Source organism: Jaculus jaculus, chromosome 13, assembly GCF_020740685.1.
Source record: "Jaculus jaculus isolate mJacJac1 chromosome 13, mJacJac1.mat.Y.cur, whole genome shotgun sequence".
NCBI classification, from domain to species: Eukaryota; Metazoa; Chordata; class Mammalia; order Rodentia; family Dipodidae; genus Jaculus; species Jaculus jaculus.
Genome location: NC_059114.1, coordinates 2813796 through 2832953, shown reverse-complemented (window position 1 = coordinate 2832953; position 19158 = coordinate 2813796). Strand labels below are relative to the sequence as shown.

General features: G+C 45.2%; 4 protein-coding genes and 1 non-coding gene across 5 annotated transcripts; 3 read left to right on the top strand and 2 right to left on the bottom strand.

Moving 5' to 3' along the window:
* Positions 1–10241: 10241 nt before the first annotated feature.
* Positions 10242–10702, bottom strand: LOC123454095 (histone H2B type 1-C/E/F/G/I). Its single transcript, XM_045132219.1, has one exon. The coding sequence runs from the start codon at positions 10676–10678 to the stop codon at positions 10298–10300; it is 381 nt and encodes a 126-aa protein (XP_044988154.1). The 5' UTR covers positions 10679–10702; the 3' UTR covers positions 10242–10297.
* A 305-nt stretch (positions 10703–11007) lies between these two features.
* Positions 11008–11457, top strand: LOC105943593 (histone H2A type 1). Its single transcript, XM_012951757.2, has one exon. It carries the CDS (start codon positions 11008–11010, stop codon positions 11398–11400), a length of 393 nt encoding a protein of 130 aa, XP_012807211.1. The 3' UTR covers positions 11401–11457.
* Positions 11458–13502: 2045 nt separating this feature from the next.
* On the top strand, positions 13503–13869 carry LOC101615231 (histone H4). Its single transcript, XM_012951756.2, has one exon. The coding sequence runs from the start codon at positions 13530–13532 to the stop codon at positions 13839–13841; it is 312 nt and encodes a 103-aa protein (XP_012807210.1). The 5' UTR covers positions 13503–13529; the 3' UTR covers positions 13842–13869.
* A 51-nt stretch (positions 13870–13920) lies between these two features.
* LOC123454358 lies at positions 13921–14054 on the top strand. Its single transcript, XR_006633327.1, has one exon. It is a non-coding gene; the product is annotated as a small nucleolar RNA SNORA70 (small nucleolar RNA).
* A 3553-nt stretch (positions 14055–17607) lies between these two features.
* Positions 17608–18588, bottom strand: LOC123454103 (histone H4). Its single transcript, XM_045132231.1, has one exon. The coding sequence runs from the start codon at positions 18576–18578 to the stop codon at positions 18267–18269; it is 312 nt and encodes a 103-aa protein (XP_044988166.1). The 5' UTR covers positions 18579–18588; the 3' UTR covers positions 17608–18266.
* Positions 18589–19158: the final 570 nt, after the last annotated feature.

The following is a 19158-nucleotide window of genomic DNA, read 5'->3' as shown; positions in this document are numbered from 1 at the left end:
TTAATGTAGGCAGTGTTCTTGGCACCACTGTAGACACAAGACATCATGGAGCCCTAACCCCAGACCTTAGACTCAAACCTTAAAAGAAAAGGTGATGTCAGTGCCAAGAACAGCCAATCAGACCTGCCCTCACCCACCAACTTGTGGCTCCTTGTCCTGTCCCCCGACCCAGCCCTGGCACTTCCTGACACGTGCTATAACTTGCACCAGGCACTTAGTCCATAATCCATATAGGCTGCCTCAGTTTTCTTGTATTCCACAAGAAAATAGGAAACAGAAATCAGCAAAGGAACATGACTGATTTCCGTTTGATCAAAATTGAGAAACAACCTGTTTCCTCTCCACTGTGCCTGAGGTGATCCTACAACTGGGGCAAACGATGCCAAAAAACAACAACAACAACAACAACAAAAAAAAAACCCAAAAAGCTTTAAGATAACTTTGAGAGTGATAAAAAGGTCTTTCAGGCTGCAGAGATGGCTTAGTAATTAAGGTGCATGCCTGCGAAGCCCAAGGACCCAGGTTTGATTCTCCAGGTCCCACTTAAGCCAGACGCACATGCATCCTGAGTTTGTTTGCAGTGGCTAGAGGCCCTGGTACTCCCATTCTCTCTCATTCTCTCTCCACACTTGTACTCTAACGAGAAAATAAAAATAAATCTTTAAAGAAAAAAAAATTCTTTCCAGGGCAGGAAGGCCACTGGGCCTCAGGTTGCCTTAGGTCACTTCCTTCAAATCTTATTTCTGAAACTAATGAGTATGAATCTCACAACTGGAGCAGAGCAAGATCAGACAGCACTGAGCTACTTACTGAAACATCTTTTCTTCAACAATAAATTTTGACCAACCCTCAGACATTTGCAAAGTAGATTAGAAATAAAAGCATGTTTTTTGTTTGTTTCTTTTGTTTGGGGCTATGACAGAAAAACCCTCTGATTTTTAATGGGTGGCAGAATTATACCATATGAGTATTTCATGTCTGCTCCTTGGGAGTTTGCAGTTTCGAGTTTCACAGCATCTGTTTCTGTGTGCTGTCCCACATGGTCACTACTACTGTTTGAAGGGTCTGTTAACACAACCTCAACATCACCTTCACTTTCTTGATTATGTCCAGGAGGTTCTAACAAAAAGTCATTACTGGGGCTAGAGAGAAGGTTCCGGGTTTAAAGGCATTTATTTGCAAAGTCTGATAGACCTGGATTCCCCAGCACCCTCGTAAAGTGAGGTGCACATCTGGAGTTCATTTGCAGTGGCAAGTGGCCCTGGGTTGCCTACCTATACTTAGTCTTTCTGCCTCTGCCTCCTTCTATCTGTAGCTCTCCCTCAAATATAAACATGTCATTGCTGTGATTGGATGATAATATATTCATTGACATACCATTTGCTGCCATGGATACAGTGGCACAAGGACACCTGGCATTCTACCTGCTGCAAGGGCATCCCCTGGAAGATGGCCATTCATACCTTTCATGGAGGAATTGTTCATCTGGGGCTGGGGAAATGGCTTAGCAGTTAAGGCACTTGCCTACGAAGCCTAAGGACCCTAGTTCAATTCCCCAGTACCCACATAAGCCAGATGCACAAGGGGTGCATGTGTCTGGAGTTCATTTGCAGTGGCTGGAGGCCCTGGTGTGTCCATTCTTTCTGCCTCTTCCTCTCTCTCTCTCTCTCTCTCTCTCTCTCTCTCTCTCTCTCAAATAAATAAAGAAATAAAATATATTTTAAAAAGAATTGTTCATCTGACCCACTAGTCCACTTCTTATCTCTAAATCAGTTGGGTATGTTCTCCTGGAGCCCAGGTCACAAGGGTATATACAGCATTGCTTGCACTAACCCTATGTGCACATCGAATTATCTCTTCTGAGGAGAAACCACTTTTCCTAACTTTCAATTAAGTTTCTTCTTTGCTTGGTAAGCAGCTGTCACCAGCATTTATTTTGTTTCTTTCAGCTGTCTCTCTTCTCTATTTCTTTTTCTAAGACTTGTATCTCGGGCTGGAGAGATGGCTTAGTGGTTAAGCACTTGCCTGTGAAGCCTAAAGACCCCAGTTTGAGGCTCAATTCTCCAGGACCCATGTTAGCCAGATGCACGAGGGGGCGCATGCCTCTGGAGTTCATTTGCAGTGGCTGGAGGCCCTGGCGCACCCATTCTCTCTTCTCTCTCTTTATTGGCCTCATTCTCTCTCTGTCTGTCCCTCTCAAATAAATAAATAAAACCAAAAAACATTTACAAAAAAAAACCCTTGCATCTCATGGTGGACTTTTCCCTAATCAGGTACCGGTATCATTACTTCTCAAAATTCCCCGTCCTAGTAATTAAAAACTCTCAGAACTGGTTTTCTTCTTTGGGCTGCAACAACTTTTGGACTCTTGAATTTACCAGAATCTCAGTAAGTTCCCAGAAATGCTAGGCATAATTATCTTCCATGACATAGCTTTAGAAATCCTTCTGGAAAGGGGCTCACCAAGTGGAATGGTGATGTCCAGCATAGTCTAGAGCTGTTCTTATACATCTTCAGACATTCCTGGCCAATGCACTAATATGAAGCTGGAACCTTGGGGTCTTCCCAAATGCACCAGTATGTGCCAATGCATCTATATAACAGTAGAACTTGGCCAAGGGGATGGGACAGGAGTAGGGAAGAAAGAGATGGAGGAAGCAGAGGAAGTCGGGCAGGGTTTGAGAGGAGGAAATGGAGCCGCTCAGAGGACCCATTGGGGGTCACCAGGACCTCCTAGTTCTGTAGGAACCTATTGTAGAGACAGAGGCCAGAGCCCCTTCATGGTGCAGGGGCAGTGGATAAGGGCTGGACTTGTAAAGTCTCTGCTCCATTTGCCTCCTAATTTAGGTATTTGAGCCCTGTGTTTTCTGAGCTGTACACTGGGAACTGTCATTCTAGAAAGTGCCCCCTTCTGGTTTCTTGGGAACTAAATGTGCAAAGATGGGTAACAGCTTTGATGGTATGGTGGTTTGATTCAGGTGTCCCCTATAAACTTAGGTGTTCTGAATGCTGCATCCCCAGCTGATGGAGATTTGGAAATTAATGCCTCTGGGAGGCAGTGTATTGTTGGGGGCAGGCTTAGGTGTTGTTATCACCAGCTCCCCCTTGCCAGTGTGTGGCACACTCTCCTGTTGCTATTGTCTACCTTGTGTTGGCCAGGGGGTGATGTCCATCCTCTGCTCATGCCATTGTTTTCCCCTGCCATTGTGGAGCTTCTCCCTTGAACCTGTAAGGCAAAATAAACCTCGTTTTCCCACAAGCTGCTCTTGGTTGGGTGATTTCTACCAGTAATAAGAACCTGACTGCAACAGTAAAGTGGTTCTGAAGAGTGGGATTGCTACTAGACACCTTAGCATTGTGGAGCTGATTTCAAGAGGAATGTGGAAGGATTTGAAACCTTGGCCTAAGAGATGCCTTGCAGTGCTGTAAGTACAGTTTGATGGACTGTTCTGGTCAGAGTTGAAAGACCTTAATGCAGTAAGAACTATGGACTCTGAAGTTTGGCTTATGAGGGTAAGAAAGAGCTTTGCTTGGACTGGGCTAGAGGCAGTTTGTGCAAAAAGCTTGCTTTTATGCCCGTGTCCTGAGAAGTTATGCAGGGTTGCTCTGCATAGAAATGAGCTGGGTTGAGCAGAGGGATATGGCACATAAAAAAAAATGAAATCTTGGGATGGAGAGATTAAGCACTTGCCTGTGGAGCCTAAGGACCCCGGTTCTAGGCTCAGTTCCCCAGGACCCATGTTAGCCAGATGCACAAGGGGGCGCATGCATCTGGAGTTCGTGTGCAGCGGCTGGAGGCCCTGGCACGCCCATTCTCTTTCTTTCTCTCTCTCTCTCTCTCTCTGCCTCTTTCTGTCTTTCACTTTCAAATAAATAAATAAATAAATTTTAAAAAATGAAATCTTTGGGCCTAAACTGCTGCCCATTCACCTGAAAATTCTTTGAGAGATTACAACCATTGAGACTGGGCCAGTTGACCTGCACTGGGACAACAGGAAGAATGTAGACTCTTTCGAAGGGGCCTGAGTGCTCAAGAAGCATCCTGTTCTTCAAAGTCTACTTTATTCCCCCCTGGATTAACAAATTGGCACCCCACCTGGTATTGTGGAGTTTAAGAAATGCAGGAAAGAGAGGGTCATTGAGTTTGCAACACGGTCTTGTGTCTTGGAAATGGTCATGGGCAGTGTGAAGCAGGTTTGCTGGATTCCTGCATGGAGACCCCATGGGGCCATGAGGATGAACCGTGGATTGCAGTGGAGACCCAGTGGAGATGCCGGGACCACAAGATGGCTGCCAAGGAAAGCTGCTGGCCCCAGATGAAGTTTTCTACAACTGTGAGTAGCCTGCTAGTGGTGGTGGGGGGGGGGGGGCAGGGATTGAAACTCCAGAGACTTGTTGCTGGTTAGAATTATTGGACTTGTAGATTTGTCACTGACTAGAGTTGTTGGACTTGGAGCTACAGCGTTTGGTGTTTTCCCTGTATTGTTTAAGTATTTATTTGCTATGTCCAATGCCATGTTTTGCATATCAATGTTTACTCTGTTCCATCATGAGGTTTTTGAGGTTATTTTTTGGTATTATGGCTCAGTTAAAAAATCTTGGACTAGCCAGGCGTGGTGGCACACACCTTTAATCCCAGCACTCGGGAGGCAGAGGTAGGAGGATTGCCATGAGTTCAAGGCCACCCTGAGATGACAGTTAATTCCAGGTCAGCCTGGACCAGAGTGAGACCCTACCTCGTAAAAAAAAAAAAAGATCTTGGACTATTGGGATATATAAACATCATTGAAATTGATGAAAACTATGGGGACTTTTAAAGCTGGATGAATGCACTGCATTTTACATCATGTATGGTTATCATTTTATGGGGGCCAGGGGTGGAATATGGTGGTTTGATTCAGGTGTCCCACATAAACTTAGGTGTTCTGAATGCTAGATTCCCAGCTGATGGAGATTTGGGAATTAATGCTACCTGGAGGCAGTGCATTGTTGAGGGTGGGCTTATGGGTGTTATAGCCAGCTCCCCCTTTACTAGTGTTTGGCACACTCTCCTGTTGCCGTTGTCCACCTGATGTCGGCCACGGGGTGATGTTCACCCTGTGCTCATGCCATCATTTTCCCCTGCCATTGTGGAGCTTCCCCTTGAACCTGTAAGGCAAAATAAACCTCTTTTTCTGACAAGCTGCTCTTGGTTGGGTGATTTCTACCAGCAATGTGAACCTGACTGCCACAGATGAGGAGGAGGAGATACAGTCCCTACTCAGGTATGTATGGTCAGGCCTTCATCAGGGTTGGAGTCAGACTCAGCCCGCTTCCCATTCCACCCTGTCTAATGACTCTGCCAGTTTAGCCCAGCTCTGTACACACTCCATGGCTATGAGGAAATGGAACTTGTCTACCTGAGCTGGCTGTCCCAGCTGGGCTCCAGAGAGGACATTATGCAGTGGCCACATAGAAGTCAAATGGAGGACTGATGAGTCAATAGGAAGATGGAAGAATAGTGTCTAGATTGAAGGGTGTACATGTAGCTTGGGATGGATGTGTGGATGGGTGGGTAGAGGGAGGGAGGTTGTAAAGGAGGGATGCGTGGGTGGATAGATGGATGGATGTATTAGTTGACAAATGAGTGGAAGTGTGGATGGCTAGATTGATGGAATGATGAATGAATAACGCATGGATGATTGATGGATAGATGGACATGTTGATATGTGTATGTATGCATGTCTCCCTATGTCGCCCAGGCTGGCCAAGAAGCCATGCCTCAGTTTCCTATGTGCTGTGATGAGCTGCAAGCACCACCACAAGTAGCCATGCCATCCATTCTTCCTGCACTGACATGGTATCCTAATGTACACATAAATAAATATTTTAAAATTTAATTCTTACTCATTTGCACTTCCCCTCCTCACATTCTGACTATCATTTATTTCATAATTTTAAATTCAAAATATCTCAAGGGCTGGAGAGATGACTTAGTGTTTAAGGTGTTGGCCTGTGAAGCCTAAGAACCCACGTTCAACTCTCCAGATCCCAGGTAAGCCAGATGCACAAAGGTGAGGCAAGCACAAGGTCACACATGCCCATTAGGTGGGGCAAGCATGTGGAGTTCCATTGCAGGGGCTGAGGCCCTAGTGTGCCAATTCTCTCTCTCTCTCTCTGTAAAAAATAAAAAAAATAAATAAAACTTTTGACTTTATAACTATATAAATGTATTTTCCAAATAAAGCAACACACAAATTGAGTGTCCTTAATGAAAAAAAAAGTCATCAAAGTGTTATGAAGAGCAAGATAACTCATACACTCTACCCTGGAACCCTCTCTCTCTCTTTCTCTGTCTAAATGGGGTAATTATAAAATAAGTCACAAATTCCTCGTGATTGCTTCCTTCCATTTCCCAAGCAGGTTTCAGCCCCCATGCCCATGATTTGTTTCTAGATACTTTTTCTGCTGAAAATCACAAATTTCTCAAGTAGTTCCCAGTAGCCAAAACTTACACACTGTCACTCTCTGGACCTCTCTTTGTCTATCTTTCCCTCTCATCTGGACCTTCTTTATTCTTTTCTTTTAATCTGTGTGTGAGAGAGAATATGAGTGGACCAAGGCTTCTTGCCAAGGATCTGCGACATATGCACCACTTTGGGCATCAGGTTTCAAGTGCATACAGGGGAATTGAACCCAGGCTGTCAGGCTTTGCAGCAAGTACCTTTCCTGCTGAGCCATCTGTCCATCTCTGGAAGTTCTTTAGGAAGCATTTTCTCTGTTCTCTTTATCCAGTGCCAGGCTCCCCTGGCATGGAGTGCTGAGGAAGGACCAGGCCTGCTGGTTCCTCCCACGGGGTTGAGGAAGAGGGTGAACGTTGGACGAGTCAGAACCTCTCCTAGTCACCGGAGGAAAACCACGCTGAGTCAGGAGTCTGGTCGAAGCAGGAACTCACTTTATTGTTACAGGCGGTTGCCTATATAATGTTGAGAATGAAGGTGGGGATTCTAGGGTGTGGGGAGAGGTAAGGGCCAATAGAAACTGTGACTATTGAAATGATAATTCCAACTCCTGCACGGAAGTAGCAGGCAAGAAGCCATTAGGCGTCTTGCTGAGTCCTAGCTGGCCAGAGACAGGTGGCCAAACTTTAGCTAGGCTCAGGAAGTTCCACTAGACCTCGCGTCCGGACCTCTCAAGGCCCAACAATCCAGCCTAGAGAATATGTTTGCATAATTTAATCTCTCTTAATCCTTTTCTCATATTCTATGCTGGATTTTGTCAGCTATATCCCTCATTCTTTTTTTGTTTTGTTTTGTTTTGTGTTTTGTTTTTCAAGGTAGGGTTTCACTCTAACCCAGGCTAACCTGGAATTCACTCTGTAGTTTCTGGGTGGCCGTGAACTCATAATAATCCTCCTACCTCTGCCTCCTGAGTGCTGGCATTAAAGGTGTGTGTCACCATGCCTGGCTTTCCCTCATTCTTAAAAATAAACTGGGAACATAATTTACAGATGATTATCTGTATTATTGGAAAAATAAAGGATGCCTGTGCTGTGAAGATCCATAATTAAATAACACAGACACACACACAAAACAAAGCAGCCAGATATAGAGGCACATGTATTTAATCCTAACACTCATGAAGCAGAGGTAGGAGGATTACCATGAGTTTTTTATGGCCACTCTGAGACTACATAGTGAATTACAGGTCAGCCTGGGCTAGAGAGAGACACTACCTCAGTTAAAAAACAAAGTGACACATGTGCCAGGCGTTAATTTGCACCAACAAGAGGCCCTGGGATGCCCATTCTCTCTTGTCTCTTATTCTCATTCTCTCTTTTCCTTACTAAATAGGCAAAAGTGTATATATATATTTTATTTTAGGACCCCAAATATATGGTGAATTTGTTGTCTTAGAAACACTGGTGTGATGTGACAGAAAAAAGAAATGCATAATGAGGAAAAAATCATGTGTGATCTCCCCAAATAGAGGCAGGGCACACACACATCTACACACACATCTGTGGATATACATCCATACAAAAGACATCCACAGCCAGAAAGTGATGTCACAGACTTTAGCCATGAAGTTTGGAAGAATGGAAGTTAAAACTCAGCCAAATCTGATAATCAGGGAGGGCTTTGGGAATACCTTAGATATGTTTTGGGGCATAAAAACTGGGTTCAAGGGTTGGAGGGATAGCTTAGTGATTAAGGAGTTTGCCTGCAAAGCCAAAGAACCCAGGTTTGATTCCCCAGGATTGACATAGGCCAGATGCACAAGAGGCACATACATCTGGAGTTCATTTGCAGTGGCTGGAGACCCTGGTGTGCCCATTTTCTCTGTCTCCTCTCTCTCTCTGCTTGCAAATAAATAAATACTTTTTTTTTAAATAGGTTTTAGATAGGTAGATAAACAGAGAAGACTAGGTTTCTTGAAGAAAAAATTCAGTGAATTTTCTGTTACATGTATACTCAGTAAGTTAATATGAAGATGGGCTGGAGAAATATCCAGGGGTTGAAGATACCTGTTTGCAAAGTCAGGTTTAGTTCCTCAGTGCCCACATAAAGCCAGTGATTGCAGGTATCTGGAGTTTGTTTTCAGTGGCTAGAGGTCCAGGTGTGCTATTCTCACTTTCCCTTTCAAATAAATAAATATTTTTAAAACGAAATAACTTGTGACTAAACATGGACTTTTATTTTATTTTTGTTTTGTTTTCCAAGGGAGGGTTTCACGCTAGCTCAGGCTGACCTGGAATGCACTATGCAGTCTCAGGGTACCTCAAACTCATGGCGATCCTCCTCCTACCTCTGCCTCCCACATGCTAGGATTAAAGGCATGCGCCACCACACCTGGCCTAAACCTGGATTTTACATTTAGTCATCACACTAGGCTTCTAAATACATTTAAACAATACATGACTTGGTTTTGGCATTTATCTTTCTAAAATGGTATCATATAAAACCTAAGCTATTTCTCATCTCAAACATATAGTATACATTATGCTCTGCTGTGAAACATAGTGTTTTGTAAATATGCCTTAAATAATGCATTTATTCTTTGACTAAGAGCATATGGTTGTTTTTAACGTTTTGCTTTAAGAATGTCTTTATCTATTTAAAAAATAGTCTCTTCTTGCTTGTGTTCAGAATATTTTCGTGAAAACCCTAAAAACAGCTGAGGAACCAGATAAAATGTAGCTCCAAAGCCTTGAACACATGGGATGTGATAAGGAATTACGCTGTGGTGCTGATACCTGGCAATGACCAAAGTGGTTTTAAATATGCTGTTCCTGAAGGCTTTGAAGCAGAAGATCCCATGCTGATGATACCTGAGTTGTCACCAGCAATAGCCCTCCTTTCTCCTTTCCATTTTAAATTTCTTCAAATAACAGAAGTGACTCAGAAAGACTTCACAGAAGTCCACATCACAAAGGATAACGCAATGTATCCCTTCCTGAAAAGCAATGTTATTCAGGAGAAAAGAAAGCGCGGGTAAAATGCGGAGCTCCTTATGCAGTCACACTGCCCCCATTCTCTCTTCTGAGTCACAAAGTGGAACTAAATCTTCAAATTGCCCGCGCACTGTCTGGATTGGCCAGTGGGAGCAATTCAGTCTCCGAATGGACCATAGGACTTAACTTTTCAATAAGCCTAACTGCTAATAGGTTAAGGAGCAGCACCATACGAAAACTTTTGTGGTGTCGAGAAACAGGTTAACGTAGGTTTCATTTGTAAGAAATACGGGACATTTAACACACCATTTTAGTATTAAATAAGTAACGGAGACAAACTTCAGTGAATCACAATGCACAATAAGTCTTGATACTTGGAACGTTGGGCAAAGTGAAAGGGGGGTGTGGTGAGACCGTGTGCCAACTGGCAGCCAAAAAATGGAACATCAACGTTTAGCAAGGCTCCTTTACAATTGAAAAAGGTAGCTTTTAAAAAGAAAGTAACCGCCTTTCTTGAGAAGGTGGGGGCTCTGAAGAGCCTGTGTGATTAAGAACATTTTGTTTTCGAGGTGGGGCCTTCCCTGTAGCTGAGGGGGACATTGAACTCACTAGTCTCACAGACATAATCCCAAACCTGCCTCATAATTGCCGGGATTAAAGGGCTGCGCCACCACACCCGAGCCCATGGAACATGCTGCCTTTGAAACCCTCTCAGCGATAAGACCATGGATCTGGTTCCCAGAAACAGCATACCGAGGAAATGAAAAAAAAATAATAAAAGCATCAACAGGCTCTTTCTTAGAAGAGGTAGTGGCTCTGAAAAGAGCCTTTGTGTGGGCAGAGACGGCAGCAGGCACGCGGCGTCTACTTGGAGCTGGTGTACTTGGTGACGGCCTTGGTGCCCTCGGACACGGCGTGCTTGGCCAGCTCCCCGGGCAGCAGCAGGCGCACGGCCGTCTGGATCTCCCGCGACGTGATGGTCGAGCGCTTGTTGTAGTGCGCCAGGCGCGACGCCTCGCCCGCGATGCGCTCGAAGATGTCGTTCACGAACGAGTTCATGATGCCCATGGCCTTGGACGAGATGCCCGTGTCGGGGTGCACCTGCTTCAGCACCTTGTACACGTACACCGAGTAGCTCTCCTTGCGGCTGCGCTTGCGCTTCTTGCCGTCCTTCTTCTGCGCCTTCGTCACCGCCTTCTTCGAGCCCTTCTTCGGGGCCGGCGCCGACTTCGCGGGCTCGGGCATGACGGCTGCTGGAAAAGTAGAGCAACAAAACTCAAGGTGAAACTTCCAATGAAATGAAATGCAGTTGGCCGGACTTTTATTCAGCCTCTATGCAAATGAGGGATGTCCGAACGACCAGTTACAATGTAAGGACGGAATAGTGACGTCACATCTTGTAATTAGATACACGTATATCCTTTCTCATTGGCTACGTGGTTGAGCATATTTCCGCCAATCCGAGCGCACCTTGTCCACTTCCCTCTGCCACTATAAAAACCTTCTGGCCGGTTTCCTCAAAAGACATCTGTGTCTCTTCCTTGCTTTTGTGTTTGGTTTCACAGCATAACATCATGTCTGGACGCGGCAAGCAGGGCGGCAAGGCGCGCGCCAAGGCCAAGACGCGCTCCTCTCGGGCCGGCCTGCAGTTCCCGGTGGGCCGCGTGCACCGGCTGCTCCGCAAGGGCAACTACGCCGAGCGGGTGGGCGCCGGCGCCCCGGTGTACCTGGCGGCCGTGCTCGAGTACCTGACGGCCGAGATCCTGGAGCTGGCGGGCAACGCGGCCCGCGACAACAAGAAGACGCGCATCATCCCGCGCCACCTGCAGCTGGCCATCCGCAACGACGAGGAGCTCAACAAGCTGCTGGGCAAAGTGACGATCGCGCAGGGCGGCGTGCTGCCCAACATCCAGGCCGTGCTGCTGCCCAAGAAGACCGAGAGCCACCACAAGGCCAAGGGCAAGTGAGACCTGCCCCGCCAACCACGTCTAAAATGAACCAAAGGCTCTTTTCAGAGCCACCCACAGTTTCATAAAAAGAACTTTGGTAACATTTTTTTTTTAACAGCTAAGCTGGGTCGATGGACCTCTTAAAACTTTTGGCTCTTGGAAAATAACCTAAGCACTCTAGGTACATAATAGACGACCCGCAGGGATCTTAGGCTTGAGTGTCCTGACGGACCCCTGACATCGGTAAATCAATGCACTAACTTTCAGGAATTTTAGGTCGGTCTTTTTGTGTTTTTCCGATGTGTCATAAACCATGCTGGCATTTTACTTCTGCCTCCTTGTGCTGTGTTTAAAGGTGTGTAACTGCCACGCCAGAAGATTGGTCAGTTTTTGGAAGTGGATTCAGCACCCAATGTGCAGTACCAGGCTATGCCCTTGGCGCAGATCGGTTAATTGTGCCTCCCGCTCCTGGAGGTCATCAGTTTCGGCCATCCTCCCCAAGTGTTTCAATCCCACACCCACTGACTTCCCGCTGTTCTGCGACCTCCAGATGCCTTCCGAATTTTACACACAAACAAAAAGATTTCCCTTTTCTTTCAAACTGAAGAAGTTTCCCCTCCATTACTCGTTGCAGCTTGAGGAAGGTGTGGCATATATGGTTCTAACATACTTCTTGAACATGTGTCCTTACTCCATTATTTTTTTTCTGGAGCGTCTTTCTGTCGAGTTTCGTCAGCATTTACAATCTAAGGAAATCTCATGCCATCCATGCTCTTACTTTGTACCTACTTGTACTTAATGTACTGATATCTACAATCAATATAGATTTTTGGAAATTGTTTTAGTTTTATCTGAAAGAAAAACACAGAAAAAGGAAGAGAATCGGCGCTACAGCCGCTGCAAACGAACTCCTGACGCATGCACCACCTTGTGCATCTTTCTTACTTGGGTCCTGGGGAATGGAACCGAGGTCCTTTGACTGCAGGTAAGCGCCTTGACCGCTAAGCCATCTCTCCAGCCCAATAGTGTAGATTTTTTAAGCTGGCAATATTTAGTTAAAATAGGTATTCATTTGACCACAATCTAGTCAAATGTAATATTATCTTCATTGATAGGTATTGAACTCAGTAATCCTTCAAAACGCCTTCGGAGTGATAGGTTTAAAGGCATGAAACACCAGCTTAATGTTGATGTTTTTAACAAAAAATTCTGAAGCTCAACAGTCCTTTGTAAACTTACTAAAAATTGGGTGGAGCCGGGCGTGGTAGCACACGCCTTTAATCTCAGCACTTGGGAGGCAGAGGTAGGAGAATCCCTGTTAGTTGGAGACCACCCTGAGGCTACATAGTGAATTTGAGGTCAGCCTGGGCTAGAGTGAGACCCTACCTCGAAAAACTAAAAGATAAGAAATTGGATGGAACAAGTTAATAATAAACATTGTCAATTTTTAATAGTTCAAATAGGTACAAGATATTTTTGTAAATGTAGGTAAGAGAATTTGCTAGTTTCTTTGGTGAAAAACTACCACGAGATTTTTTTTTTTTAAAAAAAAAAAACAGGTTTGTGGAATGCAAATGTAGTGAGATTGGCAGTAATAAACAAATAAACAACCTGCCCCAGGAAACTGAATTTTAAAAGTTTGAAAATAGCTGTAAAGTTGAATGTTGGTGAAAGATGCCTATATTTATTTAAATATCACTAGGGGCAAAAACTTTTATTTGATTGTTTTTCTATTTCGAGGTAGGGTCTTCACTGTAGCTCAGAGGGACCTGGAGTTCACTGTGTTGTCTCAAGGGTAGCCTGGAACACAGGGCCATCCTCACTATGTCTCCCAAGTGCTAGGATTAAAGGCGTGCGCCACAACGTCTAGGTGAAAAACAAATTTTAATATTTCTTCTATAATGTCGATTTTTTGTTGTGATAGGAAGATTGTACAGAAATAAAGAGAGAAAAAATTGGCGGGCTTTAGATTTAAAAACAAGGAAGGACCACAAGGCTGATGTCACTTCCTTGTTTGGGCCCCGCCCATCACAGGGCGGAACTTCTCGCCGGCGCCCTCCCGGCTCTCACTCAGGTCCGCTCTCTGCCTATAAGAGCCAAACGCACGGAGCTTTCTGTACCTTATCACTGTTTCCTCCATTAGCAACATGTCTGGTCGCGGCAAGGGCGGGAAGGGCCTGGGCAAGGGCGGCGCCAAGCGGCACCGCAAGGTCCTGCGCGACAACATCCAGGGCATCACCAAGCCCGCCATCCGGCGCCTGGCCCGCCGCGGCGGCGTCAAGCGCATCTCGGGCCTCATCTACGAGGAGACCCGCGGCGTGCTGAAGGTCTTCCTGGAGAACGTGATCCGCGACGCCGTCACGTACACGGAGCACGCCAAGCGCAAGACGGTCACGGCCATGGACGTGGTGTACGCGCTCAAGCGCCAGGGCCGCACGCTCTACGGCTTCGGCGGCTGAGGACCCCGCGCCCTCCCCCACCACCAACAAAGGCCCTTTTCAGGGCCCCCCACCAAATCACAAAAGAGCTGAGCACGTTATGCAGCCAATTAAGCCGACCGTGTTCCTCTTGTCATGGGATCCGGTGTGCAATGGCTGCAAACAGCAGCTTCCTTGGTTGTGTTCGTAACCTGCTCCTTGTACAGGTTGCTTTAAGGGACCTCGGAGACAGCTTCTTGGTGGATGTTACATCCACATCGTAGGTATGCAGGCATTGCTGCAGCCATGCTGCTTTTGGGAAACTGCAGGTTACAGTGGTCAGGGATCATACTGGCCAGATTATATCCATCCGCTCCATGCTGCAGTACAATGAGCTTGTGATGCATCACTAGCACAGCCAAATTGCAATTTTGTGGCCGCCAAACAAGTTCCTCAGTGTAAGCCTAGTGCCTCGTCACTAGTGTTGGGACCAGTTACCGTGCAGAGCAACAGCTTTTCGTGCCCAAAACACTCTGAGGGTTAAAATCATATTTGTAGTCATTGTTAAGTTTTTTTTCACATGAGAGGTAGTGGTCGCATCGTGACCACCACCGTACAACCCCACATGTATGCGCCACTTTAATGCATCTTGCCTCCCATGGTCATTGGTGAGTTGAACCTGGGGTCCTTTGACTTTGCAGGAAAGTGGTTTAACCGCTGTCTGCAGCACATCTCTTTATTTTTAACTTAAGGTGTACCTGACTAGTATACTCTTGGTGAATCAGGTGTTGTTATCTTGGAATGATTTTAATGAAGCTTATATCTTGACACCTCATGATGTGCGTTCACATGTACCTTGACGCGAAAATTAAGTTGCAATGTGTTGTCACCATGCAGCACATTAGATATCCTGAACACTTTATATCCTCTGAATGGCTCTAGGTGCTGTTTCTCCCCATGCAATCACCTACTTTATGTCCATAAATTTTTGTTTCCATTCTGTGATAGTTGAAGTGTTGTCAACTTGATCTGTTTAGTAATCCGCAAAAATCCCATTAAGGTGGGTCTCTGAGGCTGCTTCCAGGAAGGATTAACGGAAGAGGAAGTCCTTTCCCCAGAGCCAATGGCCCCTGTCAGAGGGGGACTTTATATAAGGAAACTGGGTGAAAAGAGCCCCTTGCTTCCCTCCACTTGGCTGCTGGAGCTGCTTGCTGCCTTCCAGAGTGTACTGAAGACCCTTGTGGATCGAAACCAGCCCCTCTCAGGAAGCCTCCAGGCCTTCAGTGCGTTTGGGATTACTGAAGTATCTAGCCACGTGTACTGAGGATCCTTGATTCTGGGGCCTGCAACTCATTCCATGGAAGTATTTCCTTCTTTTAATGGCTGAGTCATCTCTAGTATTTAATAAATTCAATTTAAAAAATAGATAATTAGACTGACTTTTTTTTGTCTGTGGTTTTCTGAGGTAGGGTCTTACTCTAGCTCAGGCTGACCTGAAATTCATTATGTAGTCTCAGGATGGCCTTGAACTCACCGTGATCCTCCTACCTCTGCCTCCTGAGTGCTGCGATTAAAGGCGTGCGCCACCACACCCATCAGCATTTTATATTAGAAGATTTGAGCATGTGATTAAGTAGAGGTGGAGATGTTAATTTAGCTACCACACTTCATTCACTCTTCAATTAGGTCAAGTTCTATCCTCTCAATTGTAGCCTATCCCTCAGGCAGCTCACCTGTGACAACACTTGGTCCATGGGCCTCATATCATTGACAATTTTGAGTAATAATGTATTGGCTTCTAGATAATTCTCTGGTTTATCCAATTCTTTGGTTAAAAACAGATAAACTCAACGTTTGGGACTCAATGACTTCTCTGGAACCCCTAAAACCCTTTTACAACTATGTCTGCCTAGCCAAGGAAGCTATTTCCTATTGTGTTTCAGGAGTCCTTTTAACTTTAATACACATATTTGCTCTAGTAGTCTCAATTCACTAATAAAATCATGGGATGGCACCTTTGCTACTCCCAGGAATAAGGCATCTATCAGTCTGTGCCACTTGGCTGGTGTCCTGCCAAGGAACCGCTTGGACTCCAAAACCAGAGTCATTTCAGAACAAGACAATCACAAAAGACAGTCTTAAGTAATCTATGGGGTATTTGGGAGAGGGCATAGGCTGATCTCAACAATAATCTTCCTTTTTTATTACTACATTCAGAGGTATTGTAGTCATGTGGCCAACTGCTGCAGTATTTGGCCTTTCATTTGGTGAACAGGAGGCTGTATGCTTGGACCTGGGACCATGGCCTAGTGAATAATTGTCGCGAGCACTCTCAAAGATGATTGGTTGAGAGGATTCCACCCACGAAGGTCAATAATACTCAGACGCTGGTGTACTCGCAAAGGAGTTTACTGGGATGAAAGTCACACACAAGCAAGTCCAAACTATCACAACTAATATTATAGCTAATATAATGTATAACCAAATTATATTTATCACTACTAACACAAGAATATTTCTAAGGAGTCTAACATGTATACAACCTGATATCACGGGACTTGGGACGCAGTATCGCGAGACTCGGTCTCAACGCGAGACTCAGTCTGCAAGATTTCTGACCTTTTACAACCTGGTGGCGCTGTCCGTGCTCCGACTTTTCTCTTGGTTCCCGGTGTTTCAAGGCGAGTCTTGGTCGTCTCGGTCGTTCGGACAGCGTGTCGGGCAGATGAATTCGGATCGGTGATGCCTCTCGTGGAGGTCTCAGTCCGGACTGCTGAGCAGCTGTTCAGTCAGTCATAGTGTCAGGAGGACTGGGACAACGGCTGCTGAGCAGCTGGGGTTTTTGTATTTTCCACTACTTATCTAGGGTTCCACACACACCTTCTGGTAATCTCTTACTATGTCATTGTACTCTTATTTTTTTGCTTACAAAGTTTGACTTTGCATTTTTACTCTCACACACAAAGAAAAACAAACTTATTTATCTAAACTGTCCCTGGACCATATGCTGGTCCTTACATGCTCATAACAATAATGCCCTTGTACCACAGCACTTGAGTTCAGATCCCTAGGCCCCATGTAAAAGCAAAAACCTGCGGTGGATTTCTGTAATGCCAGTGTGCTTATGGTGAGAAGGAAGGCAGAGACCCTGGCTTAAAACTGAGGAAGAAGGTGAAGACAGCTAGAAAGTTGTCAGTTGTGCTCACAATAACTGGGGCACGTACACACACACACTGTGTTCCCGACAAAATACACAGTAAAATATGTGGTTGTATATTAACGGACTAACAATACTACCAGTGACTCACTTAGACTGCTTATATTACTAGTGTTTGTAGCCTGTATTAGTCTGGATGGAGTTATTTTTTCAATGTATCTGAAATACAGTAATGCACTTAAGATTTTTAGTAAAGCAATCTGAATATTGCACTTCCCCTCTTCTGAAATTGTATCCAGAATGTTTCCTTTAAACAATTTATTGTAAAGCCAATATGCTAACAGTTAACAAGAATTCTGTGATAATGCAGCTGAAGTTAAACAAGGCAGGAACTGACTCCTGGCCGGACCCCTTTAGACCAAACCACCATATGTGTATATGAATTTATCTTGGGAAGACAGCAATCTGAGCTGAATTTTATTTGGCAGAAAGGAATGTCTTCACTCTAAACTCGCATATTGTAAATCTCCTACACAGCATGGAAATTCATATAAAGGGATTGTAAAGATACAAAACACATTCAGTGATCAGAACCTGTGTGTTAAGATACCAGCAGTGTAAAAGGTTACAATAAAGCTATCCTCTCGAGTAGATTTTCCGGATTACATTCCGACTCCATTTCCAATGGCACACCAAGTCCATCAAAACGGTCAAGTAGGAAGTTGGCTAATGTTCTCTTTGTCTATCAGCATTTGCGACTGTATCTAGATCTCAGTACCCGACTATCATCTTTGCATTTTTTTGTTGTTGTTCTTTAAGAGGCACCAGGACTTCCTAAGAGCTTCAGATCTGGACGATCTGCTCTCACCTCATTCCCTGTTCACTGTGCAGTCACTGGTGTGCACTTCTTGACAACTACCCCATTCCCCCTTTTTTCTCGCCGGATCAGATAATTTCTGAGATTTTCAGATACATGAACTTGAGACCTTAAGGAACAAGGGAGTATCAAGTCAATTCTTGGGTGGGCAATAATTCTGAAAATCAACCATTACAACACCAGGAGCAAGGTATCCCCTAGATTAGAAAATAAAGGCTCCAGTTATATTCACCTTGTGACCTCAAGAGTCATGAATTTGCAGGGATACAACACAGACGGTAACTTAATATACTAGAGACGACTAACGGAAAACCCTGCGCAAAAAATTGTAAATGTTACTAATCACCAGTTGTAAAGTGACGCAGCTACTCAAATGAAAATGGTACAGCCCTGAAAAGGGCCTTTGTTGGTGGTGGGGGCGGGCGCGGGGTCCTCAGCCGCCGAAGCCGTAGAGCGTGCGGCCCTGGCGCTTGAGCGCGTACACCACGTCCATGGCCGTGACCGTCTTGCGCTTGGCGTGCTCCGTGTACGTGACGGCGTCGCGGATCACGTTCTCCAGGAAGACCTTCAGCACGCCGCGGGTCTCCTCGTAGATGAGGCCCGAGATGCGCTTGACGCCGCCGCGGCGGGCCAGGCGCCGGATGGCGGGCTTGGTGATGCCCTGGATGTTGTCGCGCAGGACCTTGCGGTGCCGCTTGGCGCCGCCCTTGCCCAGGCCCTTCCCGCCCTTGCCGCGACCAGACATGTTGCTAATGGAGGAAACAGTGACAAGGTACTGAAAGCTCCGTGCGTTTGGCTCTTATAGGCAGAGAGCGGACCTGAGTGAGAGCTTGTAGGTCTCCGGCGAGAAGTTCCTTCCTGCGGTGGGCGGGGTCCCGCACCCAGAAGAGACATTCAGCCCTGTGGTCCTTCCCTATTTTTAAATCTTAAACCCGCCAAAAATTCCTTTTGATCTAATTTATTCATACCCAATCCTCCTAAAAGGAAAAATTTGACATTGTAAAATATACATTAAATTTTTGTCTTCTCCAAAATTTCCTTTAGTACCACTCATAATAATAGACACCTTACACCAACATACATTTTCATACAATTTCCGAATAATTTATATACAATCCCATGAGGAAGGTTTTTTTTTCATTATTGCCAGTCTCGCAATATTTGCACTATACTCCATAAGCCTGTTTTTAAAATATCCCGTGGTAATTTTTCATTAAAAAATACCTAGCACAGCAAATTCCATCCTACACTTACAAAAATATACTGAACCCAATGTATATTTATACATTGTCAATATATGATTCTATAAAACAATCGAACAAGAC